Below are 27,530 nucleotides of genomic sequence, written 5' to 3'. Positions count from 1 at the left end.
ACTGGGATTACTAGTAGGCACTTTTTATGTGTTCATTCTTTCTGATTTTGTTGTATAGCCCAAGTTCTTTCTGAAATACACATCCACATTTTATTTTATACTCCTACTAAATTTGCATACATGAAACTGTGTATAACCAGGCCAATCTTACCTCAAATATAATAGAAATATACATAATGGGGAGGGAGTTATTGACTAAATGGGCCCTCGCTTACAGTAGTGGATAGTGCTTATCAAACCACAGATATGAAGACAACCTGAAAGCAGTCCTGCTCTAGACAAAAGGATATTGGCTTTACAACCAACAAATAAAGATGTTTTACACTCACTAGCTCCTTAAAAAGGTAAACACAAAGAGTCTCTAAAATAGACCTGCAGCTGTTTACTTGACTGATCCCTGGGATGTCCAGTACTGCTTGAATTTGTGAGTAAAATCTGTTATCCTGAGATACCCATCCTTTAAAAACCAACCACTTGGTCGCCCAACCGCTTTATAAATGAACAAGATCAATCTGATGCTAAAGAGAGCCCCTGGGTAATTAGGGTTCTTGTCTCACTTCTGTTAGTAAGTGGCTGTTTAAAAAGCATTATCCTGCCAGTTGCTGTCTCTCAGCCTAACCTACCTCAAGGGTTGTGAGGGTAAATAGAATGGGGACCACGTATGCCACCTTGGACTACTTTGAGGATGGCTAAGATACAAATGGAATAAACAAATAAACTACAACCCAGGAAAAAATGCATCCCATGATTCTGCTGCTTATAAAGATTGTCAGCCACCTTTATCTCTAAGATCTGTTGCTATTTCTGTTCTCACCATGAATAGGAATATCCATCATAACCACCACCAGCATCTTTCACACAACTTTTCTTTCATTTGAGAAAAAAATGGATACTTCTAAATCATGGTTCTGGCAAAATGTCAAGCTAAAAACAATCCAATGCACCTTGTGAACTTTAAAAACGTTTTCTTCCAGCACGAAGATTTCAATTCATATTCTTCCAAGTGGTCAACAAGAACTGTGGGTGTCACTAGTTACCAGAGACACACAGCCAACAAAATGTCACTGCATTGCTTGATATAACTGTACATGATCCCTCCTTTGAATAGGCTATGAGCAAGATCACAAAATGTTCAATATTCTCACTTCAGTACACATTTAACTGAGGGATTATTTTAAGCACATGATTTTCCTTCATGTAAAAGCTGTGGCATGACTGAGAGAAAGCATCTCCCCCCCAAAGCGAACAAATATTACTGAAGACAAAGGGTTGGCCGAAATGTAATGCAAAATCATTGTTTTGCATTTCATGAATGAGCCTCACACTTGTGCATATCACCTTCCACACCTTCACCTTCCTTCAACCCCTCATGGCCTCCCATGCTTCCTCTTTTGTGTCCAATAAAGGTTTGCCATTACGACATCTGAATTGGGGAACTGCAGCTTGATTCTGCCACCCAAACAAGAACTGCAAACCATGATCAATCCAGGGCTTTGTGCATGTGTACACAAAGACACGTACACAGCACCAAATAAATAAATGTAATAAGGAACCCCTTTCATTCACTTCTGAGATTTCAGTAGGTGCATACATTTTCACCCCTTCATGGATCACTGCCTTGTTGTGGCGAAGGGGCTTGCGTAACTCAGTGAAGCCATAAGCTATGCCGTGCAGGGCCACCCAAGACGGACAGGTCATGGCAGAGAGTTCTGACAAAATGTGGTCCACTGGAGAAGGAAATGGCAACCCACTCCAGTATTCTTGCCAAGAAAACCCCATGGAACGTATCACAAGGCTAAAAGAGATGACGCCGGAAGATGAGCCCCTCAGGTCGGAAGGTGTCCAATATGCTACTGGGGAAGAGCAGAGGGTATTTCCAAGTAGCGCCAGAAAGAGTGAAGCGGCTGGGCCAAACCCGAAAGGACACTCAGCTGTGGATGTGTCTGGCGGTGAAAAGAAAATCCGATGCTGTAAAGAACAATATTGTTTAGGAACCTGGAATGTCAGATCAATGAATCAAGGTAAGCTGGAGGTGGTCAAACATGAGATGGCAAGATTGAACATCGACATCTTGGGAATCAGCGAACTAAAATGGACAGGCATGGGTGAATTTAATTCAGGTGACCATCATATCTACTATTGTGGGCAAGAATCCCTTAGAAGAAATGGAGTAGCACTCATAGTCAACAAAAGGGTGGGAAAAGCAGTACTGGGGTACAATCTTAAAAATGATAGAATGATCTCAGTACGAATCCAAGGCAAACCATTCAACATCACAGTAATTCAGGTCTATGCCCCAACCACTGAGGCCGAAGAAGCTGAGGTTGATCGGTTCTATGAAGACCTACAACACCTTCTAGAACTAACACCAAAAAAAGATGTCCTCTTCATCATAGGGGATTGGAATGCTAAAGTAGGAAGTCAAGAAATCACCGGGATAACAGGCAGGCATGGCCTTGGTGTACAAAATGAAGCAGGACAAAAGCTAATAGAGTTTTGCCAAGAGAACATGCTGATCATAGCAAACACTCTTTTCCAACAGCACAAGAGGCGACTCTACACATGGACGTCACCAGATGGTCAATATCGAAATCAGATTGATTATGTCCTTTGCAGCCAAAGATGGAGAAGCTCCATACAGTCAGTAAAAACAAGACCTGGAGCTGACTGTGGCTCAGATCATGAGCTGCTTCTTGCAAAATTTCGGCTTAAATTGAAGAACGTCGGGAAAACCACTAAACCGTTCAGGTATGACCTAAATCATATCCCTGATGAATATACAGTGGAGGTGAGGAATAGATTTCAGGGATTAGACCTGATAGACAGAGTGCCTGAGGAACTATGGACGGAGGTCCGTAACATTGTTCAGGAGGCAGCAACTCAATCCATCCCAAAGAAAAAGAAATGCAAGAAAGCCAAGTGGCTGTCTGATGAGGCTTTACAAGTAGCTGAGGAAAGAAGGGAAGCAAAAAGCAAGGGAGAAAGGGGAAGATATACCCAACTGAATGCAGAGTTCCAGAGAATAGCAAGGAGAGACAAGAAGGCCTTCTTAAATGAACAGTGCAAAGAAATCGAGGAAAACAACAGAATGGGAAAGACTAGAGATCTCTTCAAGAAAATTGGAGATCTCAAGGGAACGTTTTGTGCAAAGACGGGCATGATAAAGGACAAAGAAGGCAGGGACCTAACAGAAGCAGATGAGATTAAGAAGAGGTGGCAAGAATACACAGAAGAACTATACAGGAAAGATCTGAATGTCCCTGATAGCCATGATAGTGCGGTCACTGAACTTGAGCCGGACATCCTAGAGAGTGAAGTCAAGTGGGCCTTAGGAAGCATTAGTAACAACAAAGCTAGCGGAGATGACAGTATTCCAGCTGAGCTATTTAAAATCCTAAAAGATGATGCTGTTAAAGTGCTGCATTCAATATGCCAACAAATCTGGAACACTCAACAGTGGCCACAAGACTGGAAAAGATCAGTTTACATTCCAATTCCAAAGAAGGGCAACGCCAAAGACTGTTCAAACTACCGCACAATTGCGCTCATTTCACATGCCAGCAAGGTTATGCTCAAAATCCTACAAGCTAGGCTTCAGCAGTATGCGAACCGAGAACTACCGGAAGTACAAGCTGGGTTTCGAAGAGGCAGAGGAACTAGAGATCAAATCGCCAACATTCGCTGCATCATGGAGAAAGCAAGAGAATTCCAGAAAAATGTCTATTTCTGCTTCATTGACTACGCTAAAGCCTTTGATTGTGTGGATCACAACAAATTGTGGCAAATTCTTAAAGTGATGGGAGTACCAGACCACCTTACCTGTCTCCTGAGAAACCTGTACAAGGGTCAAGAAGCAACAGTAAGAACCAGACATGGAACAACCGATTGGTTCAAAATTGGGAAAGGAGTACGACAAGGCTGCATATTGTCACCCTGCTTATTTAACTTATATGCAGAGTACATCATGAGAAATGCTGGGTTGGATGAATCAGAGGTCGGAATTAAGATTGCTGGGAGAATTATCAACAACCTCCGATATGCAGACGATACCACCCTAATGGCAGAAAGCGAAGAGGATCTCAAGAGCCTCTTGTTGAGGGTGAAAGAGGAGAGTGCAAAAGCTGGTTTGAAACTCAACATTAAAAAAACGAAGATCATGGCATCTGGCCCTATCACTTCCTGGCATATAGAAGGGGAAGAAATGGAAGCAGTGACAGATTTTACTTTCTTGGGCTCCAAGATCACCGCAGACGGTGACTGTAGCCATGAAATTAAAAGACGCTTGCTCCTTGGGAGGAAAGCTATGGCAAACCTAGACAGCATAGTAAGAAGCAGAGACATCACCTTGCCGACAAAGGTCCATCTAATCAAAGCTATGGTTTTCCCAGTAGTAATGTATGGCTGTGAGAGCTGGACTATAAGGAAGGCTGAGCGCCGAAGAATTGATGCTTTCGAACTGTGGTGCTGGAGAAGACTCTTACGAGTCCCCTGGACTGCAAGGAGGTCAAATCAGTCCATCCTAAAGGAAATCAACCCTGAGTGCTCCTTGGAAGGACAGATACTGAAGCTGAAGCTGAAATATTTTGGCCACCTAATGCGAAGAGAAAACTCTCTGGAAAAGACCCTGATGCTGGGAAAGATTGAAGGCAAAAGGAGAAGGGGACGGCAGAGGATGAGATGGCTAGATAGCATCACGGATGCAATGAATATGAACTTGAGCACGCTCCGGGAGAGAGCGCAGGACAGGAAGGCCTGGCGTGCTATGGTCCATGGGGTCATGAAGAGTCGGACACGACTGAACGACTGAACAACATACATTTTCAAGCATATCTGCAACCAGAAGGACTAGATGTTTGCTCTATTAATGAAACCAATTTTATTGGATGCTGAATTCTGTACAGGACCATGTCATAATTTCATGTGTTCCCACAGAATTGCAGCATATATACAGCCCGGACTAATATAACTGCACAAAATGAGCACAGCTTTAAACTGCCTTGATTTTGCTAAAAATTCTAGCCCTTTTCAGGCATACTGTATCCAAATAGAGCAGATAGAGGGAAATTGTTGGCAGTTAGTGAGTCACTTAAATATTTTAGAATAGGTTTAGTCGCAGTGGTAAAGCTGGAGCAACCAGACAACCATTCAGTTTGGCTTATCTAGTGACCCCAGGGAGTGCTTGGTTAAGGAGAGCAGTAAGGTCTCTCTGAAGGGCCCCAAGGTGCATCACACTGGTGTATTACAGAATCCTAACAAACCTGTTACATTGCAAACACCTGCAAGGAGCCAAATGAAGAGTCAAGATTCAACAGACCCTTAAGTCAGAAAAATCTGATTCTTCTTTTTTCCAAAACTGTTTCCCTAATGGGACAACAGGGTTATATTACTGTTGCTCTCGAAACAAAAAGACTCCAACTTTCTATAGTTAAATGCTTCCTTAAAACAGGGTTAGAAAACAAACTGGTTTCAATAAATAAACATATTTAAGGGTGGTATCCAATATTGCCGCTGAGCCTCTGCTCGTTCTGTTGCACCTGTGGGACCAACTGCTAGTGGAAGAGGAAGCTGTGCTTCCTAAAGCAGCCCCCAAAATGAGCTGAAACACTCATTTCCAGAATGGGGGCTGAGTGAGTGGATCTCTGGACTCATTTCCAGTTGCTTCAAGAACTGCTAGCTTCCTGTTGCACTAGCGATGGGTACACTAGTGTGTGGGCAGCACTGGATACTGCCCTCAATCTTCTATATTTGTAATATTAGAGGAGAAGAATGAAATGTTGGGGGACTTCAACGTACATTTGGAGGCCATCCTCACAGGAGCACCTCGGGACTTCATGGAGACCATGGCCTCCTGGGAGCTGCACCATATTCTAACTGGGCCCACCCATGTAGCCGGTCATGCACTAGACCTTGTGTTTGTTTCTGGAGAAGTGGGGAGTGATCTGGAAGTCGGGGGTATATCCACCACCCCCTTATCATGGTCAGATCACTATCTGGTGACGTTGTACTTCTCGGTTCCACAACCGCTCCGCAGGGGTCGAGGACCCATTAAAAAGCCCATCCAGGCATCTTATGGATCCAAATGGATTTCTGAACGTGCATGGGGATTCTCTGGGGCATGCCAACGGCCACTCGGTCGAGACCCTGGTGGGTGGGTGGAATGCCGCAATCACTGGGGCATTAGATCAGGTGGCTCCGAAATGCCCTCTCCCCCTGAACAGGGCTCGGACTGCACCATGGTTCAATCCACGGTTACGAGCTCTGAAACAGGAGGTGAGACGGCTAGAGCGCCGGTGGCGGAAGTCTCGCTCCAAAGACGATCAGACACGGGCTAGAGCTGTATCTTCAGCCTATCACGTGGCGGTGAAGGCAGCAAAAAAGGAATATTATGCTGCCTCCATCGCGTCTGCAGAGTGCTGTCCCAGGAGGCTGTTCCAAGTGGTCCGGAGCCTGGTCGGTCCTGTGGCTCCGGAACCACTGGAGCATTCTAAGGCCTCATGTGAGGCCTTGGCAAGGCACTTTGCAGATAAAATTGATCAGATTAGGTGTGTTACTCTGCACGCTGTGGATACAGTTAGTGAGCAAGAGGTGGCCTGTGGCAAACCGGTTTTGTGGGATCGGTTCCAGCTTCTTCCTCCTGATGAAGTGGACAAGGTGCTTTCATTGGTACGGCCGACCACCTGCTTACTTGATCCTTGCCCATCTTGGCTCATTATGAGCTGCAGAGAGAGACTGGGTGAGGGGATCAAGGCGGTGGTGAACGCCTCCCTTGAGGAGGGAGTGATGCCATCAGCCCTCAAGGAGGCAGTGATAAGACCGCTCTTAAAGAAGCCCTCCTTGGATCCTCAAGTTTTGAACAAATTTCGCCCAGTCTCAAATCTGCCATTTTTGGGCAAGGTGATTGAGCAGGTGGTGGCAGTGCAGTTGAAGGCACACTTGGAAGAAACTGATTATCTAGACCCATTTCAGTCGGGCTTCAGGCCTGGGCATGGGTCAGAAACAGCCTTGGTCGCCTTGGTAGATGATATGAGGAGGGCTCTGGATAGGGGTGAATGCTCCTTCCTTGTTCTCCTCGACCTCAGCGGCTTTCGATACCGTTGACCACTGGACTGCCTGGAGGGGTTGGGCATTGGGGACACCGTATTGCGGTGGTTCCGGTCCTTCCTCTCCGGCAGGTACCAGAGGGTAGCACTGAGAGAGGAGGCTTCGGACCTGTGGCCACTTACTTGTGGGGTGCCACAGGGTTCCATCCTCTCCCCGATGCTATTTAACATCTATGTGAAGCCGCTGGGGGCTATCATCAGGAGGTTTGGGGTGCAGTGTCATCAATATGCGGATGTCACGCAGCTCTACCTCTCGTTTAAATCTTCACCAAGGTTGGCTGTAGAATCCCTGTCCAAATGTCTGGAGACGGTGAGTGGCTGGATGGGGAGGAATAAGCTGAAGCTGAACCCTGACAAGACCGAGGTACTTTTGGTGGGAGACAAGAGGAGGCTGGAGGATGTTGACCTGGTGTTGAATGGGGTAGAGCTACCCTTGAAAGACCAGGTCTGCAGCCTGGGGTCATTTTGGACTCCCAGCTGTCCATGGAGGCTCAGGTGTCAGCTGTGAGCCGGAGAGCGCTGTATCAACTCCATCTGATAAGGCGGCTGCGCCCCTTCCTTCCCAACCATCTGCTCCCATCGGTAGTACATGCCCTGGTCTCCTCTCGTTTAGACTACTGTAATGCGCTCTACGTGGGGTTACCCTTGAAGACGGTTCGGAAACTGCAGCTGGTACAGAACGCGGCAGCTCGCCTGATTAAAGGCAGCCGCCGGCAAGATCACATCACTCCAGCGCTGAAGGAGTTGCACTGGTTACCAGTTGTTTTCCGGGCCAAATTCAAGGTGTTGGTTTTGACCTTTAAAACCCTATATGGTTCCGGCCCAGCCTATCTTAAGGAGTGCCTCCAGCAGCACCAGATAGGCCGCTTAACAAGATCAGCCTCGGATGGCCTTCTCTCTGTCCCATCAGCCAGGACAGTTAGACTGGTGGGGACGAGGGAGAGGGCCTTTTCTGTGGTGGCCCCCACTCTGTGGAACTCCCTCCCTAGGGAACTCCGTCATGCCCCCTCTTTAATGAGCTTCCGTCATGCATTAAAAACGTGGCTGTTCAGGCAGGCATTTGGGGTGGGTTAGGGTATTTTAGAAAATGTTTTTATGGTAGAATTTTATTGTTTTGAACTGTTTTTGTTGTGTGTTGTACATCGCCCAGAGTGGCTGGGTGACCAGCCAGATGGGCGATTAATAAATTTAATAATAAATAAATAAATAAATGTCTAAACCAGACTAATGGTGTTTCTCCTTTTCTGGGAGGGGTTGCACTCCCCCGACGAATCATGTTAGCAGTCTGGAAGTGCTGTTGAATCTATCTTTATCATTAGAGGCACATATGGCCTAGTGGCACAGAGAGTCTTTAACCAGCTTTGTTTGGTACACCAGCTGTGACTCTGTCTGTACAGAGATAGGTGGCTTCAGTTACATATCTAACCTTCTGACTGGATTACTGCAATCCATTGTATGTGGGTTACCTTTGAAACTGGTCAGAAATTTCATAGTTCATAAAACACTTGCAAGACTGCTAACTGGGAGCAGGCATTATCAATATATAACCTTGCTGCTTTCTCAGTTAAACTGGCTCCCAGTCCTTTTCTAGGCCTCAAAGCCCTTAATGGGATCTTTCTAGAGATCTTCTTCCACTAAATCGAGTGAGGTAGATGGCCATGAGCAAAAGGGCCTCTTTGGAATATCTATTCAAAGAAGCTCACATGCCTTCCCCAGAAACCTTTTGGTGTCAGGAATTATTTTATTACTCATTCTTAGCACTGCAATGGGATTTTAGGCTGCTATTACATTTTTACAGATTTGTATTCTTATATTTTGTATTTTCAACTGCATATTTCATTATTACCAAATTATATGATTATATTGACTAACTTCTGTTAACACAGACATAATTACATCTAATTATATATTTTATTTATAGCCAACAATCATTATGTAAACATACATTTGTATCAAACAGTTCTTGAACTGTATTTGGAATCCCAGAGATAGGAGCATCCTAACAGTTATGAAGTTTGTTTAAACACAAAGTGACATATTGAAAAATCTTTAAATACAGTGTAGTCATAGTGCAGTTAGAGCATTCTAAATAGCAAATGCTATTTAGATAAGAGTAAAAAAACAATCTTTCTATGGAAGACAAACATGTACTAACCATCTATTTACCCAACCAACTTTGGCTTTGAATATGGCAGTCTTATGCATATCAGCACTAAACAGTTCTCTGTCAAATACTACATACCTTTCAAATTTATTTATTTTACTTAAAAAAAGGACTTGTGTATATATTCAGATTAGTGATGGTCAGAATTTCTTTCTCATCAACACTGATTTTTAGAACTGAGAAGTATGTTTCTAAAGAAGGAGCACAGCAAAACACCCTGCTAATGTACTCACATTTGTTAAATACTGTGATATGCACATTAAGATCTCCGCTACTGAACAATTCCATCAGCAAAGGCACCACACCATATGCCAGTTTTCAGCTATGATTAACTGTACCAAAACAGCTAAAAATAGTATCTTCCCACACTGAACATGCAAAACATTTACCAAATGCAAGCTATGGAATATTATTCCAATTTGCAGAAGTGTTTCAATGACCATATAAACAACCAAAGCCAAGAAAAACAGTATCAAGCTATACTGACCAATCATCATCTGAGATAATGTAATACGTATATTTTGTTCTCTATTTTTAGCTGTAAGACAAACCCAATCCATGTAACTAAAACCTTAGCCTACAAATTTGTTTACTTTAGTAAAGTGAAGCTGAAAGTATCTAATTTAAACGTAAAGGGTTATCTTGGTAAAAGAGCAGTTGCTCTGATGATCCCCCTCTCCAGTAGTTTCTTGTAACCACAGGCCAACCACCAGTAGAAGAGCTACATGTAACACGGTAAACTAAAGGGGAGTTTTCTAAGTATAGCTGCTTTTAAATAATGCATCATGAGTAAATAAAGTGTTCGTGAATTATTAATTAAAGCTTTTCTCTTTAACAAAGTTATATCAATGAAATGAAGATTTACTACTATTCTGGTTTCACTCTCATCAGATAAAGCAATACAATATAGATTCAACAGATAAAACAATAACCCATGTGTTAGGTGCACTTCATACAGATACATTGTTATCAGACATTTCTATGCACTAATAAACACTAAGTCCACAATACAAGCAGCTACAGAGATACTTAACTTAATTGCCAGCAAAATATTGGTGTATACAAACTTTTGCAATATGAGTGTCCACTGGTTCTGAACTTTCAGGGAAATATATATTTATATGGCATCCGTAATGTACTGGCAAATTCAGAAGTGCGGGGTCCCTTCGTGACAGTCACAGCCACACCCTCTTCTAAGATTGTACAACCTTGTAAGATATACAGCCTTCAACTGGGATCCAAAAACAGTGCAGCTGAGAGTAAGGCAGGGGTATTTCAATTAGACATCTGAGAAAAAATGCAGGGGTGTTAAAATCTTTTTCACCCACTCAAACACAAACATTGTAGGATTTCAAAATATGATACTCTATGGAAGCTTCACCCTCTCAACTCAGCCCTCATGAACAGATCCCTTCTCATTTAAACAGCCCTCTGGCATGCTCCCTTAGCGCCTCAACAATACCCATTAGCCTTCCCTAAGCTCCTTCATTATATCTCTCCCATCCTGCAACAGAAACGTCCACACACCCCGTTGGATTGAAATACACACATACCGCTTCTTTCTCCTCTCCCCGCAACTGGTTTTTTTCTGTTTCCCTTCCCTCTGCCAGGGTTGGTTTGCCCAGATACATGCCAACCTTATACCAAAAAATGTAGCTGACAGAGCAGGTTGCATTTGGCAATTCTGCTTACTGTAGAAATTAATGTTCAAGAATTAACAGTGCAATCCAATGGGTGTTTATTTCAAATTAAATTTACAGAGATCTTGGGAAGGCAGCCAATGCTGCAGTCCTACGCACACTTACCTGAGAGAAAGCCCAATTGGCAATTGAACATAGTGGGACTGACTTCTGAGTAAACATGCATAGGATTGTGTGATAAATCCTAAAAACTGGCACAAACCAGACACCTGCCCTGCCCCATAAGTAAACAATGGTGGCAGTGCCCCCTCCCCATGGCCGCCAGCAGCAGCAGCCCTGAGTGGGTGGCCGGTGTTGCAGGAGACAAGGGCAGTGCCAGGCGCGCAGGCACGGAGCAGGCACGGGCAGAGAAGCCAAGAGCTGAGGAGGAGGAGAATGGGGGGGAGGCGAGAGGAGGCTTCAGAGCCCCCTCAGGCTCCCTCTCTCGCTCGCTCCCTTTGTCTGGCTGGATCTGTGTAGTAGACGAGAGGCAGCCTCTGCTCCCTCCTCCTTCCCTAGCAGACTGCGACCCAGCTCTGGGTTGTCTCTCCACCATCAACAGAGAATTCCCAGTTTGGATGTTACTCTAAACAACCCAGGGGTAATCTCTGGGTTGTTTAGACTAAGCACGAATGATTGGGCAGTGGGAGCTCACTTGCTCCCGCTTCGTTGCTATGATGTCTGAACCAGGCCACAGATCATCCCCCTGATCCCTGTGAGTGATGTTTGTTGTGGTGCCAAAGCCTGCAGCCAGCTTGGGTTGGACACTATTTTTGCAATACTGTAAAGGGAGACTGGGTGACGGACTAAAAGAGCAAGACCAAGAGAAAGAGAAGGGTCAAAGAGAAAAAAAAGGCTTCGTGCCTGTTCAGTAGAGTAGATTATGATATTGTCAATAGATAATGGAATTGTATGAGGAGAAGAGGGCGTGGGAGGAAAATAAGAAATTTGGTCTTGTATATATTGAATTTGGGACAACGATTAAGCACCCTAAGTGGAACTATCAGTTGGAATGTGGCATTGGATGGACAAAAAATTTAAGATAAAGGACCTGAGGGTCACCAGTGTATATATTAGGTGGTGCTGAAAGCCCTGTGAGATAGAGGGAGAAAAAACAGAGGAAGAGTTTCCTCAGACTCACACATTCCTGATCCCCTTTCCTCCTCCCATGTGGTCAGGAGGACAACTTTGGAAGGTTTTACTTTCAGTTTTAGTTAGATTTAGTTTAGGTTGTTGTTTTGTTTCTTGCAACAAATTGTGAGTTACACTAACTGTACTCAGAATCAAACAAGCCAACTTTGAACCATGATTTCTGAAGTTGGCTTGTTGAAACTAAGCAGACTTAGTGCTAACCACAATGCTGGGTCCAGATGACACGGCAACCTGCAAAAGTGAACACTTCCGAAGTTTTCTTCCTGGCTGCATGGACAGCAGACAAGGGAGGGGGACTAGGCAAGGCTCACTGGGGTTAATACACATTGTACTAAACCATGGTTTAACGCAGAGATCTTCAATCTGTGGGTTATGACGCCACATCAGATGGGTCACAAGAAATCTGTCACTGCCATGTTGGCAATAGCAAGCTCTCCTGCCCAGATGCAGTGCTAAAGTAGGGGCAGCAAGACAGTGAAACCCGCCCCGCCCCGCCCCGCCCCACCCCACCCCACCCCACCCCACCCCATTTCAGCCAGTCCCCAAACACCTTCCATTCTGTTTTCTTTCTTTACTAGCAAGTGCAGTGTAACTGCTGCTATGTTTGCTGGGTTGCTCCTCTTCTGATCATCAACACCAGTCCTGGAAGCTCCATGGCTTCCTGGGTTAATATTAAGCAGGGTGCTAGGCTTGCGTGGAGCAGTTAAATGGTCTTTGCCTTAATGACGGATAGCAGCAGCCTCCTCCTCGAGTGGATTTTGAATGCTCAGAAGATGTTATCCATGCTTACTCCTGAGTAATCCAGTCCTTCTTACTTGTGAATAATCATGTATAAGCTGGAATTTTGTACAGTGCTGTCTGGTTCCAGATTCTGCTTTTTCTGTATAGCTCTGAGGATATCGTCATTGTTATTATGTGTGGATTCCATCCCTCCTACTGTTTTGCACTCATGATCTTAAAGTCACTTGATTCTCTGTGCAATGGGGCATTGGTAAAATAGAAGAAAGTGGGTCCAAGTAAGTGCTTTTGTGTGGCTGTGTGAATTCTCCTCTTTTCCCCACCCCACTTTGCACTCATGATCTTAAAGGCACTGGACTCTCTTTCTTTCTCTGTGTAATGTGGGTTGTTGCTAGAACAAAAAATGTGGCTCCAAAGAAGTGCTTTTGTGTGTACTATTATTACTACATGCAAAGGGGTGGATTTTGGATAATCTCAGAACTTGCTGCTAGATTCCAAATACTGTTTTCTTTGTGGCTCTGATGAGATCATCATCATCATCATCACCACCACCACCACCCCTGCCCCCCGCACTATTTTACCAAACTACTGGTTTAGCATGATGAGCAAACATGCTCAATATGTTTGAGAAATGGTCATGGATTCAGTATTAAGACATTATGAGTGTAGACTTTAATGTAAGTGTTTGCACATGTATGACCTAAATCATATCCCTTATGAATATACAGTGGAGGTGAGGAATAGATTTAAGGGATTAGACCTGATAGACAGAGTGCCTGAGGAACTATGGATGAAGGTCCGTAACATTGTTCAGGAGGCGGCAACTAAATCTATCCCAAAGAAAAAGAAATTCAAGAAAGCAAAGTAGCTGTCTGATGAGGCTTTACAAGTAGCTGAGGAAAGAAGGGAAGCGAAAAGCAAGGGAGAAAGGAGAAGATATACCCAACTGAATGCAGAACTCCAGAGAATAGCAAGGAGAGACAAGAAGGCCTTCTTAAATGAACAATGCAAAGAAATCGAGGAAAACAATAGAATGGGAAAGACTAGAGATCTCTTCAAGAAAATCGGAGATATCAAGGGAAAATTTTGTGCAAAGACAGGCATGATAAAGGACAAAGAAGGCAGGGACCTAACGGAAGCAGATGAGATTAAGAAGAGGTGAGAAGAATACACAGAAGAACTATACAGGAAAGATCTGAATGTCCCTGATAGCCATGAGAGTGCGGTCACTGAACTTGAGCCGGACATCCTAGAGGGTGAAGTCAAGTGGGCCTTAGGAAGCATTACTAACAACAAAGCTAGCGGAGATGACAGTATTCCAGCTGAGCTATTTAAGATCCTAAAAGATTATACTGTTAAAGTGCTGCACTCAATATGCCAACAAATTTGGAACACTCAACAGTGGCCACAAGACTGGAAAAGGTCAGTTTACATTCCAATTCCAAAGAAGGGCAATGCCAAAGAGTGTTCAAACTACCGTACAATTGCACTCATTTCACATGCCAGCAAGGTTATGCTCAAAATCCTACAAGCTAGGCTTCAGCAGTATGTGAACCGAGAACTACTGGAAGTACAAGCTGGGTTTTGAAGAGGCAGAGGAACTAGAGATCAAATCACCAATATTCGCTGGATCATGGAGAAAGCAAGAGAATTCCAGAAAAACGTCTATTTCTGCTTCATTGACTACACTAAAGCCTTTGATTGTGTGGATCACAACAAACTGTGGCAAATTCTTAAAGAGATGGGAGTACCAGACCACCTTACCTGTCTCCTGAGAAACCTGTACAAGGGACAAGAAGCAACAGTAAGAACCGGACATGGAACAACTGATTGGTTCAAAATTGGGAAAGGAGTACGACAAGGCTGTATATTGTCGCCCTGCTTATTTAACTTATATGCAGAGTACATCATGAGAAACGCTGGGTTGGATGAATCACAGGTCGGAATTAAGATTGCCGGGAGAATTATCAACAACCTCAGATACGCAGACGATACCACCCTAATGGCAGAAAGCGAAGAGGATCTCAAGAGCCTCTTGTTGAGGGTGAAAGTGGAGAGTGCAAAAGCTGGCTTGAAACTGAACATTAAAAAAACGAAGATCATGGCATCTGGCCCCATCACTTCCTGGCATATAGAAGGGGAAGAAATGGAAGCAGTGACAGATTGTATTTTCTTGGGCTCCAAGATCACGGCAGATGGTGACTGTAGCCCTGAAATTAAAAGACGCTTGCTCCTTGGGAGGAAAGCTATAGCAAACCTAGACAGCATAGTAAGAAGCAGAGACATCACTTTCCCAACAAAGATCTGTCTAATCAAAACTATGGTTTTCCAAGCAGCAACGTATGGCTGTGAGAGCTGGACTATAAGGAAGGCTGAGCGCCGAAGAATTGATGCTTTCGAACTGTGGTGCTGGAGAAGACTCTTACGAGTCCCCTGGACTGCAAGGAGGTCAAATCAGTCCATCCTAAAGGAAATCAACCCTGACTGCTCATTGGAAGGAAAGATAATGAAGCTGAAGCTCCAATATTTTGGCCACCTAATGCGAACAGAAAACTCTCTGGAAAAGACCCTGATGCTGGGAAAGACTGAAGGCAAGAGGAGAAGGGGATGGCAGAGGATGAGATGGCTAGACAGCATCACCGATCCAATGAATATGAACTTGAGCACACTCCGGGAGAGAGCGGAGGACAGGAAGGCCTGGCGTGCTACGGTCCATGGGGTCACGAAGAGTCGGACACGACTTAACGACTGAACAACAACAATTTTAAGTCAGGTTACTTTTAAGGATAATTTAATACAACCCAAATGTTTAAAATGAATTTTAAAATCCTATTTAAATTACGTAAATTGACATTTTTTTAAAATCCATTTTTTAAACCATTGTTTTTTAAATCAGCCTTCCACTACTACTAATTTGAAATCACAATGTCTGGGTTCCAAAGATTTCCATGCATTATGCATATGAAGAGCTGACTACTTTCTGTTGCAGTCCCTCACTCACACTGTATCAAATACCACTCTGAAGGATCTCCCCACCTTCAGGAGTAATGTGGGGTGGGGGGCGGGGGCATAAAGGATTGCAGCTGAAAAGACACTGAAATAGCCCTGGTGTACATGCAGACCACCAGATGTAGCCCCTTAAAATCCCAAAGTCCTTTAAAATTTTACTATGTCCATCCTCACACAACACTATTATTCCAATTTTTCAGATAAGCAAAAGAGGATAAAAGATAGCATCTTACCCAAGAAACAAGGAGCTCATAAAAGAGGTGTTCAAACTTTAAACCCCATAGATCTAAATAGAACCCTATCCATTGGACAACAGTAGCACATTCCAATGGAGAAGTAACAAGAAATACCAAGAATTCCCTAAGTAAACTTAACAGTTTTTCACAAAGGCTTTTTTCCCTTTAGTAAGTATTCAAGAGGAAATTTATTTCTCTGTTAACTACATCTTAACAGTTTTTGTCTTCAATAACTGAAATAAGCAATTATTTTTTCATAAACATGCACACACAAAAACAGACTCACAATACAAATGTAGTACACCTGCTTATATAAACCAAACTTGAACTAGTGTATTTCATACCCACACCTCAAAGTTACAATAAAGCATTGTGGTTAGAATGCCGGACTGGGGAGACCCAGGTTCAAATCCCCGTGCTGCCATGAAGCTTGCTGGGAGACTTTGGGCCAGTCACTATCACCCAGCCTAACTTACCTCACAGGGTCTTTGTGAAGATAGAATGGGAGCGGGAGAACCATGCATACCACCTTGAGTTCCCTGAAGGAAATCTGGGATATAAATGTAATAACACGTAACAAAGTAAAGTGCACTTACTGGAAGGCAAATTGTACTGAAAGCAGCGAGATATACTTCCAAATAAATGCACAAAAGGCACATGCACAACTCAGATTATTAAACTGAGAAATGATTGCCTGAAGCGGGCCAGTGACTGCAAGGGACAGGAAGCTAGCATTGGGAATCAGTAGAAACACTGTTTTGTATACTGACTGTTTCAACACTGTGATTGTAACACAATTTATATGAAACATGATTTTTCTTAAAAATCCAATATTTACTGGCATAGTGAGAAAGCTGATGAATCTCTCTTGTGGTTACCTCCAATTCCCAAATTACCCCATTGCCCAAAAATGACCTACTTTTTCAATCAGTCTTCAGAAGAAATAACTCTTCTTGGTTACACACCCTGCCCTAATCTGAAATAGTTATTCACCAGCTGCATCAGACTGCTCATACTGACAGACCAGACACCAAACTTTGGTGCCAACTATGGCAACAGTATTACAGGTTTTAATAGCATCAGCAACAAATGCCATCCCCTACCAACAAATCCTTTCAGTTTACACTGGCCAAAAACCAAGTCTATACATAAGAGTGTGAATGGACATAAATCAGACAGTAAAAACTGAACTAATTGAAAATTCAGTGGCATAAAACAAATCAAATGGGAAAGCATTTAAATAGCCCTGAATATTCTTTCTGATCTTACTATCACTAAATGGAAACAAAATAATTTCAGGGGCAATTGGAATTAGAAGATGAGAGGGAGGGAGGCAAAGAAGGCCACCTCAGAGTCTAATCTAGCTGGACTGCCCCTGACTCCTGGGCCATTATCACCAAGTGCTCTGTAGGAAGGATTCCAACAGAGAAAAGCAGGCAGGCAGGCAAAGAAGGCCACCTCGGAGCCTGCTCCAGCGCATTTTCCCCTTCCCACCCCACAGCTACTATCACCACCTCTCCTGTGGAAAGGATCCTTATGGGTGGTTATATTTTAGTATTGTTTATTCTATTTTATCAATGTATCTTTGTGTTATTTGTAAGCCATCCTGGAAGGGTTTCTATCCTGAAAGGTGGGATACAAATAATTGTAACAAATAACATGTGTAAGGATTAAAGTACAGTCAGGGCCAGAAATATTGGAACAAGGATAACTGTTTTGGCAGTTGGCCTCTGCACACCACCACATTGAAGTTGAAAGGAAACACGCCCAGATGGGGGCGAAGTCAGGACTTTCAACTGTAATTCAAGGGGTTTGACAAAAGTGGGGCACTAACCATTCAGGAAGGACAGCCAGGGGCATACACCCCGCCCCCATCGTTGGTGGCTCATAAGTAATGGAACAAACCAACATCATTTCAAACTTAAGGATCACCTTCAATGCCTGGATGAAAATCCTTTGCAGTCAATGACTGCCTGAAGTCTGGAACCCACGGACATGACCAAATGCTGAGTTTCCTCCCTCGAGATGCTTTGCCAGGCCTTTACTGCAGCTGCCTTCAGCTGCTGCTTGTTTGTGGGTCTTTCTGCCTTCAGTCTTGTCTTCAGTAAGTGAAAAGCATGCTCTATTGGGTTGAGATCAGGTGACTGACTCGGCCATTGAAGAACATCCCACTTCTTTGCCGTGAGAAACCCTTGGGAAGCTTTTGCTGTATGTTTTGGGTCATTATCCATCTGCAATATGAAGTGGCGGCGTATCAGTTTGGCAGCATTTAGCTGAATCTGAGCAGAAAGTATAGCCCTACACACTTCAGAATTCATCCTGTCACTTTTATCAGCAGTCAGGTCATCAATAAACATCAGTGACCCGGTTCCATTGGCAGCCATACATGCCCATGCCATGCCTCCACCATGTTTGACAGATGATGTGGTATGTTTTGCATCATGAGCTGTTCCTTTCCTTCTCCATACTTCTGTCTTCCCGTCATTCTGGTACAAGTTAATCTTGGTTTCGTCAGTCCAAGAATCTTATTCCAGGGCTGGGCAGGCTTTTTTAGGTGTTTGCTGGCAAAGACTACTCTGACCTGTCTGTTCTTGAGCGTTACCACTGGTTTGCACCTTGTTGTGAAGCCCCTGTATTTACATTCAGAAAGCTGTCTCTTGACTGTAGATGTTGACAATGACATGCCTACCTCCGCAACAGCGTTCTTGACCTGGCTAGATGTTGTGAAAGGGTTCCTCTTCACCATGAGCAGAATTCTGCAGTCAGCCACTTTAGTTGTCTTCCGTGGTCTGCCAGGCCTTTTACTGTTGCTGAGCTTGCCAGTCAATTCCTTCTTTTTCAGGATGTTCCAGACTGTTGTGTTGGCCACTCCCACTGTTTTTGCTCCCTCTCTGATGGGTTTGTTTTGTTTCCTCAGCCTAATGATGGCCTCCACCTCTTTGGACCTCATGTTGGGGAGTTCCAGTGAACAGCTACCAAATGCAAATGTAACTCAGAACCACCTCCAGTCCTTTTATCTGCTTGATTGGTCATGGGGTACCCAGGAAACAGGCCACACCTGGCCATGCAGCTGCTTGTCAGCCATTTGTTCCATTACTTATGAGCCACCAACTATGGGTGTGTGTGTATGCCACTGGCTGTCCTTCCTGAATGGTTAGTGCCCCACTTTTGTCAAACCCCTTGAATTACAGCTGGAAGTCCTGACTTCACTCCCATCTCGGTGTTTCCTTTCAACTTCAATGTGGTGGTATACAGAGGCCAACTGCCAATATCCTTGTTCCAATATTTCTGGCCTGACTGTAACTGCTCCCTGTTTGGTATTACAGTGATTGTTTAGTATTTAGTTTTTGCTCCTGTGCATGTACATTGCGTTTAGACTGTGCATTATATTCACGTTTCAAACCAGGACTATCAGAATTGCCTGCATTCCTGTTATTATCTGTTAAGAACATAAGTAGATCCCGAATGGATTAGACTGAGGGAGCACCATTGACTCCAGTGTCCGGTTTCCAACAGTGGCCAGCCAAATGCCTTCAGGAATCCTCTCTACTGGCTAGAGAGCCAGTGTGGTGTAGTGGCTAGAGTGCTGGACTGGGAATCGGGAGATCCGGGTTCTAGTCCCCACTCGGCCATGGAAGCTCACTGGGTGACTTTGGGCCAGTCACAGACTCTCAGCCCAACCCACCTCACAGGGTTGTTGTTGTGAGGATAAAATGGAGGAAGGAGGAGGATCATGTATGCTGCCTTGAGTTCCTTGGAGGAAAAAAGGCGGGATATAAATGCAATCAATCAATCAATCAATCAAATAAATACATGCAAGACATGAAAGCAACAGTTATCCCCTGTTGTTTCATCAGAGGTGGACTATCTGTGAACATGGTAGCTCCATTTAGCTATCATGGCTAATGCCCATTGATAGGCCTCTTCTTTGCACAAATATACACAATTCCCTTTTCCTCAGTTTCTTAGGGATTACTTTTCACTTTCTCAATACACTTCAATCATTCTGATTAAGAGATCTCCTGCTAACAAGTAACCCAAGTGCTCTCCAACACAGCCTTAAAAAGTTACTAGCCATTTTAAGTGACCCATTTGCCCATACATACTTATTGTAGATATTTGTGGCCATAAAAAAGGTGGGGAGGGTTTTAGTAAAGCTTTACTGCCAGGATGTTCAAAGGAAATTCTTACCACTGGTGACCAAACACTCTTTTTGTACTTCCACATGTGATACATAAAAAAGATTTCTGCATTTTCCACACCTATCTTTCGAATGTAACACCTCAGATATTTGTTCTCTTCTTCATATTGCAAAAATATTCATATCTGCATACTAGACCAAGAAAAGCTCAAAGATGCTTTTCATGTCAAGTGTGAAAGTACCCCAGTTTTTTTCTCACCAACTGTACACCAAAAGATTATCACACACACACACACACATTTTTAGAATGTGTTGAGAATACAACACACTGGAAATCTGATAGTAAAGTAATCAGCCAATAAAATGAATTCATCATAAAACTACTAATGTTTTGTTTTCAAACCCACTTCAAAATCTGCTCAGAAAATATTTGTAGCTTGTTCTGTTTAATAGTAATTTCTTTTGTCCTACAAGTACCAGACTTCAGGATACTGATTAATACAATAAACCAGCAAAATTCCCTCATTATGATGGGTAAGATGTGTGTTTGCAAGAGCCCCTGGCAGGACTGGAGAGGAGAGCAGTGCATCTCTGTGTATCCTAAACAGAGAAATGTATTTCAAACACACACTGCAGTCCCTGCCAGTCAACAATGGGCCACCCAGTGGCAGAGAGCAGGACTTTTGCCCTCCCCATAATTCTGTCCCCAACTGCCATGCTTTACTTTTCCCCAAAGAAATGTACCACAACCATTCCTTAGTATGTTAGAAAATAAAGGGACGGATGCAGTAATACGACGGAACCTGCTCCCTATATTTGCTGACTCCCCCTGCCAAGAACCTCACCATCCTGGATTCTGTTTCTTGGTCATGCCAGAATGCAAGAGAATGCTGGGAACTGGCTTTATAATACTATCCAATGCACATAGCAAGTCATTTATTCTATAGAATTCTGATCTGTTCAAGATCTACTCACTCATTCATCCTAAAAACTAGCCATTTTAAACATTTCAGCTCAGTGTGTTTCAATGCATCCCAAGTGGCTAACCATTTCTTAATGGGCTTTTCTTTGTCATTCAAAATGTATTTGTTCTATTATGTTGTTGTTGTTTTCAGAAAGGGCCACTTGTTGACACTCTGTTTAAGAACAACCTGTGACAGTAAAGTTTTCCCATAAAATCACATTTGAGCAAACTGTGAATTGAGCAGTAGCCATTTTAAACAAGGCCCTTCCACAGCAAAAAGGCTAATCAGCCGCCACTTCACGTTGCATAAAGCCCCGTTCCAGTGTTACTTTCAAAGCAGTTCAGGAACCCCATTTGGTCAAGCTTCATTTCTTCCCACTTGCCTTCCACAGTGTCAAATTGCCACAGTATATCTGCTATGATTTTAAATTGGTCCCAGCCACCCTGAGACACAGTGATATATTGGCACCATGCAAACAGGGATAAGCTTGAATGAGGTAGAATGGACCACTGCAACCACCATAGGATATAAGTGCATGCACTGTAATGTGCTACTCAAGCCAGGGGTGGGAGCATGACAAAATATCTCATGGCAGACAGCACTTTAACAAAATAGGAAACTAGGAAGACTAGACTTGGTATCTAATGCCAGTTCTGCCAACCAGCTTCTGGAGTTTTGCTGAATGAGTGTCCTCTCACAGAAACGGTTGCATGTTAGGTTTCTGATGCTACGTATACATACACACATCATAGGACATGGATATATGGATCAGTATCATTACAAAGTAATGCCAAAAGATGGCTTGGCTCTAGAAAATGATTTGGCAGGGTCTTAGAGTGCAGTCAGAGGCTGTCACATTTTATTTTGACCTGCCTCTGGAAGTCATGTAAAGTATGTTAAGATGCAATCCTACTCAGGTTGAGTCAGAAAAAAAGTCCTACAAGCCCCAGCATGTTCCAGCTAGCATGGCTGTCTGGGGAATGCTGGGAGATGTAGGACTTCTTTCTGTCTCAGCATGCATAGGATTGCCCCCTTAAACTATCATACTACAAGTGCCGCACTAACTTTAAAAGCCACCCCTGGAGCACGACTATGCCGGGCAACTTACAAAGGAATACTTGTCCCCACTCCTGCAGTATAAACACTCCTTTATATTAAGCAACGTTATACCTCCACAATTTTAATGGTGCCTTAAGAAACACTTTGACCTGGGGAGGAACGAGACAAGACTAACAAGATCTGAGACACAAGGAGTGCTCACCTCCCTGAACTTCAAGGACTGGGTTGCTGTGTTTTAAATAAACAAGAAATGTGTGTTAAGTATTCCCGCTTTGTTCTGAATTATGCCTGCACTACTGACACCTACAAGGAGCAAACACACTCAGGAGCCCACAAAAAGTAGGAGGAATAAATAGTACGTGATCATGGAACGCCTCTTCAAAAGGTGTCTGCTGTTCTCCACCCGTACTGTGGAAAACAGAAGCCGGGTTCGACAGAGGCAAGGGCCCTCGGACGTTTTTATGCAGCCAAGGAGGGGAAGAGCTGAAGTTGCTTGTTTGGGCAGATCCAGCTCTCAGCTACCTCTGTCAAGCTCGGGGAGGAGGCAACAAGGAAACAGAAGCAACTGGCAGGAGGGCTGAAGCGATTCCTTGGGCTTGCGGCGCCCGCTTTTCCTCCACAGCAGGAGCGGCGAAGCTCCCGTCAGTCCGCCGCGGCAGGCGAGCGGAGGGAGGGAGACAGATGAGGATGCAGCTGGAAGGAGGAGGATGAAGAGGAGCGGAAGAGATCCAAGTCTCTCACCCCGCCCGGGCCAGGAAGGACAAGGAACAAGGAAGCCGCAGGCTGCTCCGGACGGGGATCTCTTCGAGCAGCTTCGCTTCGGCCAGAAAAGAGACGTTCGGAACGGCGAGCCTGGTTCAGCCCTCCTTCACAAGGCGCTGGAACGCCTTGGGGGCGCTTCCAGCCCGCCTCGCGGCCCGCTAGCGCCAAGAGCCGGCCGGCCCGGGCTTCACGCCTCCGACGCGGCTCGAGCAGCGGCAGCCCCCGCGCCGCCGCCAAGCCCCGCTGCGGCCACCCCGGCGGACCTGCGCCAGGGGCGAGGGAGCCACAGCCCGCGCGCCGCGCTCTCACCCACCTTGGTCCGGATCTGGCCCGAGGTGGACACTTTGCGGATGAGTTTCTGGGGCCCTTCGTGCTCCCCTTCGCTGTCCGACGACTCCTCTCCCGGGCCCGCGGCCGACGGAGACGCGGCGCCCGGGTCCCCCGGCGGCTGCGCTCGGATCCCGGCTGCGCTCGGCCCCGCCTCGGCCCCGGCCATCTTCTCCGACTCCTGCGGAGAGACACCGAGAAGGGAAAGCAAAGCACGCACGCACGCACGCGAGCCCGGCTCAAGCACCGGCGGGAGCAGCAGCAGCAGCAGCAGCAGCCGCCGCGCTCTCCCTCCCTCCCTCCTCGCCCTCGCCACTTGCTCTTCCCGGGGCGGAGATGGAGGAGGTGGCGGGCATCAAAGTGAGGAGGAGCCGCCGCCGCAGCAGCCAGGCTCCGCCGCCGCCTGAGACCCGCCCCGCTTGCTGCTGCCGCTGCCGCCATCTTCCGCCGCCTCCCCCAGGAGAGGGCGACGGGCGAGGGTGCCGCGCAGGCGGACCCTCTCCACCCACCCACCCGCGGCAAGAGCCTGCCCGCTGGGGGGCGCCCGGGGCTTGGAGGCCGGGGCGGGGCGGGGCGGGCGGGGCACCGGGGGTCAGAAGCGGAGGGAGCCGTCGGTTTCCAGGAGAGGGGGAGTGAGCCCCGACTAGCCAGGGTCGTCGTCGGCTATGGGCAGGAAGTGGAGCGGGAAAGGTGGTGTGTTCGGGCGTCCCCGAATGAGCAAAACATATAATAATAAAAATCCCTTCGGAGACAGAACATGCCGAAGATAAGCCCATTCTTAAGTTTCAGGGTCTACGCAGAGGGGCGTTTAAAAATGTTTATCAATAAACCCTGCTGAAATTAATGAGACTTGGTGAAAGAGTGGAAAGGTGAAAATAAGCTCCGAAAAGGCGCTCAGCGGATGGAATTGTTCAGTCTGGAGTAGCTACCTCTCCTGTCCTGTAATCCCTGTCACAAGTTAGCAACAGTACATCATATGCCTTGAAAAGCCAGCAAAAGCGTGCCCTTTTGCCACTTTTTTCAACAGCTCAATCCTGTGGATGTTTGTTTACTCAGAACAGTCCTATGCTGTTCAATGGGACCTGTGCGTAGGGCTGCAGCCTTTACACATAGTTGACTTACTTTTGAGTAGACATCCATAGGTTTACACTGTCAGCCACGTATTCTGGCCTTTCCCTAGGTGGAATTATTTTGAGGGAAGAAGTATTTTAAGTCAACATAAACCAAAAAAATACAAGTAACCTAGTACATTTAAAGTTATTAATTCTAATGAATAAATGTACTTTTATCCAATTTACAAAACAAGTGCACATCAATTTCAGTTTTAAGCCAGAACAATGAATCCCAAGTGCTCACAGATTTGTTATTAAAACGGGAAAATAATGAAACCTTGGCTAACTGGGCGAAGGGCTATTGTAACTGACGAGGGAAGAGTAGAAATTGAGCATCCTTCCCTTTATTTGCTTATCAAACATCCTGGGGCTTTGGTACTTATTGGCCAGGACACTGAAATACGCCAGCAGGTTTATGCCTTATTTAGCCATTAGGCCAAACGCTGCCTGTGCATTTTCCTTTTATCTCCATAACTAAAATGACTAGAGACTGGCTTTTTCATTAAAAAAAATAAAGCTAAATATTTCAGTGGAAGGGTCTGGATTCTCCCTGGGAAACCTGGCTCCTATGGCCCTTGCCCATCCCTAAGTGATGACCCTTAATTATGTGTACAGTAATCAGGCTGAATAAAATGTAGTAAGTAATAAAAGCCAAATTACAATCTGAAATCATGGGGCACAAACCTCTCTGCTCTGATCAGCCACAATAGTCTACAGATGGTGGCAGTGAGGGTCGGCCCCGGTTGCCTCTCACTGAGTGATAATGCTGCCACTGAGTGATAACGCTGCCATCAAGTCCCACAGCACCTAAACGGGAAAGAATTGCCTTGCTGGATTAGGACAAAATAAATCTAGCCAGCCAGGTGTTTACTGGAATTTCACAAGCAGGGCACAGTGGAGAAAGCTGTATGTTTGTTCCAGCATCTGCTACTCAAAGCTATGCTGTCTCCTGTCACGGAGATTCCATTCAGTTATCATGGTCTGTCTCCCATGAATTTGCCCAATACTTTTTAAAGCCATCTGACCTGGTGGCCATTTCCACATCTTGTGGTAAATAGGTTCCATAGTTAATTATGCATTTTGTGGAGACACTTCTATTTGTAATCTGTTTGGTTTTTGCCAACAGATTCCATAAAGGGCTGTCAAAAAAAATATGTCTTAACACAACAGATCTTGAATTTCTTCTGTTACATAAATGGAGTGGTTAAAGGTCAAGCATCTGTACTTGACCTTTGCCCATCCTGGCTAATATGAATGGCTAAAGGTGCCAGTGGGTGGTGGGAGTGGTAAATGACTCATTGAGGAAAGGGGTCATTCCTGAATGTTTGAAAGAGGTTGTGATACGATCGTTACCGGCGGGGGGGGGCTCCCTTAGGCTCGCCACCTTGGCGAATTTCTGACCAGTTTTTGCCCAAGACCAGTTCTGTTCTTGGGCAAGGTGCTTGGGCATGTGATGACTTCACAGCACCAGGTTTTTCTGGATGAAACATGTCTAGATCCATTTCAGTCCAACTCTAGACCAAGTTTTGGGACTGACAGCCTTTGTCATGTTGATGGATGACCTACTCTGGAAACTGGAAAGAGGGAGTGTATCCCTGTTGGTTCTGCTGGATCTCTCAGTGGCTTCTGATACCATGGTATCGACCGCTGTATCCTTCAGATGGGCACATGGAGATGGGACTCGGGGGTACTTCAGTATGTGGCTTCAGTACTTCCTGGAAATCTGGACTCAGAAGGTGTTGCTGGGGGAACACCTGTTCAATGTGTTCACCTGGTGTCCCTCAGGGTTTTATCTATGCCTATTCCATAATAGGGGCTACATAAGCTGGCTGGCTGAGGTGGCCTGGGAGAGCCAGGGCCTGCAGGAGAAGCTGCCGCCACCGGGGAAGAGGCGTGCCTGCTGCTGCTGGGCCTGCTGCTGCTGCTGTGCCGCCACCACCACCACCACCACTACCGTGGACTCCTGCCTGGCATTATTTTTAAGGGGATTTTGTTTTGTTTTTTGTTGTTGTTGTTTAATTTCTGGGGGATTCTGTTGTGTTTTTAGGGGTGGGTAGCCTGCCTGATAGGCGGGAGCGAGGGGGCATGTGTCCACCTGATTGAGGCAGTGGGGGGAGTGTTGGGGGCCAGAACATACCGAGCTGGGCAGCAGGCGCTGGCGGAGCGCTCGGGGCAGGCCATGCCAGGTAAAGGGAATAAGGGGGAGATGTCTAGTATCTGTCCACTGTTCCAGGCCTGTCCAGAGCCAAAGGATGGCTGGGGGAGACGTGACTCCATCTTCAGGCCTTTGTTTGCTGCTCTGCAATGCCAGGTCTGTTACCCAGAAAACATCCCTCATCCACGACATGATCCTGGATGAGGGTGCAGACCTGGCATGTATTATGGAGACCTGTCTAGCTGAGGCCACTGCTCCAACTCTGGCGGCCATGTGTCCATGGATTTTCGTACACAAAGCAGCTGGGGATCGGGGAGGAGTGGCTGTTATCTACCGAGAGTCCTTGGTCTTCACCAGACCCCCTCTCCGGGAGACTAAGGTTGCTGAGTCCATGTACTGGAGGTTGGGCCCAAAGGGCAGTCTGGGGATTCTGCTCGTGTACTGTCCACCCTGCTGCATGACTGACTCCCTGGCCGAGGTGCCTGAGGTAGTCTCTCATGTGCGTGTGCAGTCCCCTAACTTATTGGTGTTGGGGGACTTCAACGTACATTCAGAGGCCATCCTCACAGGTGCACCTCGGGACTTCACGGAGACCATTGCTTCCTGGGAGCTGCACCATATTCTAACTGGGCCCACCCATGTAGCCGGTCATGCACTAGACCTTGTGTTTGTTTCTGGAGAAGCAGGGAGTGATCTGGAAGTCGGGGGTATATCCACCACCCTCTTGTCATGGTCAGATCACTATCTGGTGACGTTAGACTTCTCGGTTCCACAACCCCTCTGCAGGGGTGGAGGACCCATTAAAATGGTCCGCCCCAGGCATCTTATGGATCCAAATGGATTCCTGAACGCGCTTGGAGATTCTCTGGAGCACGCCAATGGCCACTTGGTCGAGTGGAATGCCGGAATCACTGGGGCATTAGATCGGGTG

The 27,530-nt window shown here is 45.6% G+C and overlaps 1 protein-coding gene across 2 annotated transcripts in view; it reads right to left on the bottom strand.

Moving 5' to 3' along the window:
* Positions 1–27,530, bottom strand: part of DGKH (diacylglycerol kinase eta) — a 164,836-nt gene that overhangs the window by 122,867 nt on the left and 14,439 nt on the right. For both annotated transcript variants that reach the window (XM_084844920.1, XM_084844921.1), the window contains exon 2: positions 23,319–23,513. In XM_084844920.1, the coding sequence (XP_084701046.1) occupies positions 23,319–23,513 (195 nt within the window). The remainder of the gene's footprint in view (positions 1–23,318; positions 23,514–27,530) is intronic.

This window comes from Heloderma suspectum, chromosome 3, assembly GCF_057233095.1.
Source record: "Heloderma suspectum isolate Gila_16-S chromosome 3, 16-S_ref, whole genome shotgun sequence".
Lineage (NCBI taxonomy): Eukaryota > Metazoa > Chordata > Lepidosauria > Squamata > Helodermatidae > Heloderma > Heloderma suspectum.
The sequence above is the reverse complement of the archived record's forward strand: the minus strand, read 5'-3'. Positions and strand labels throughout refer to the sequence as shown.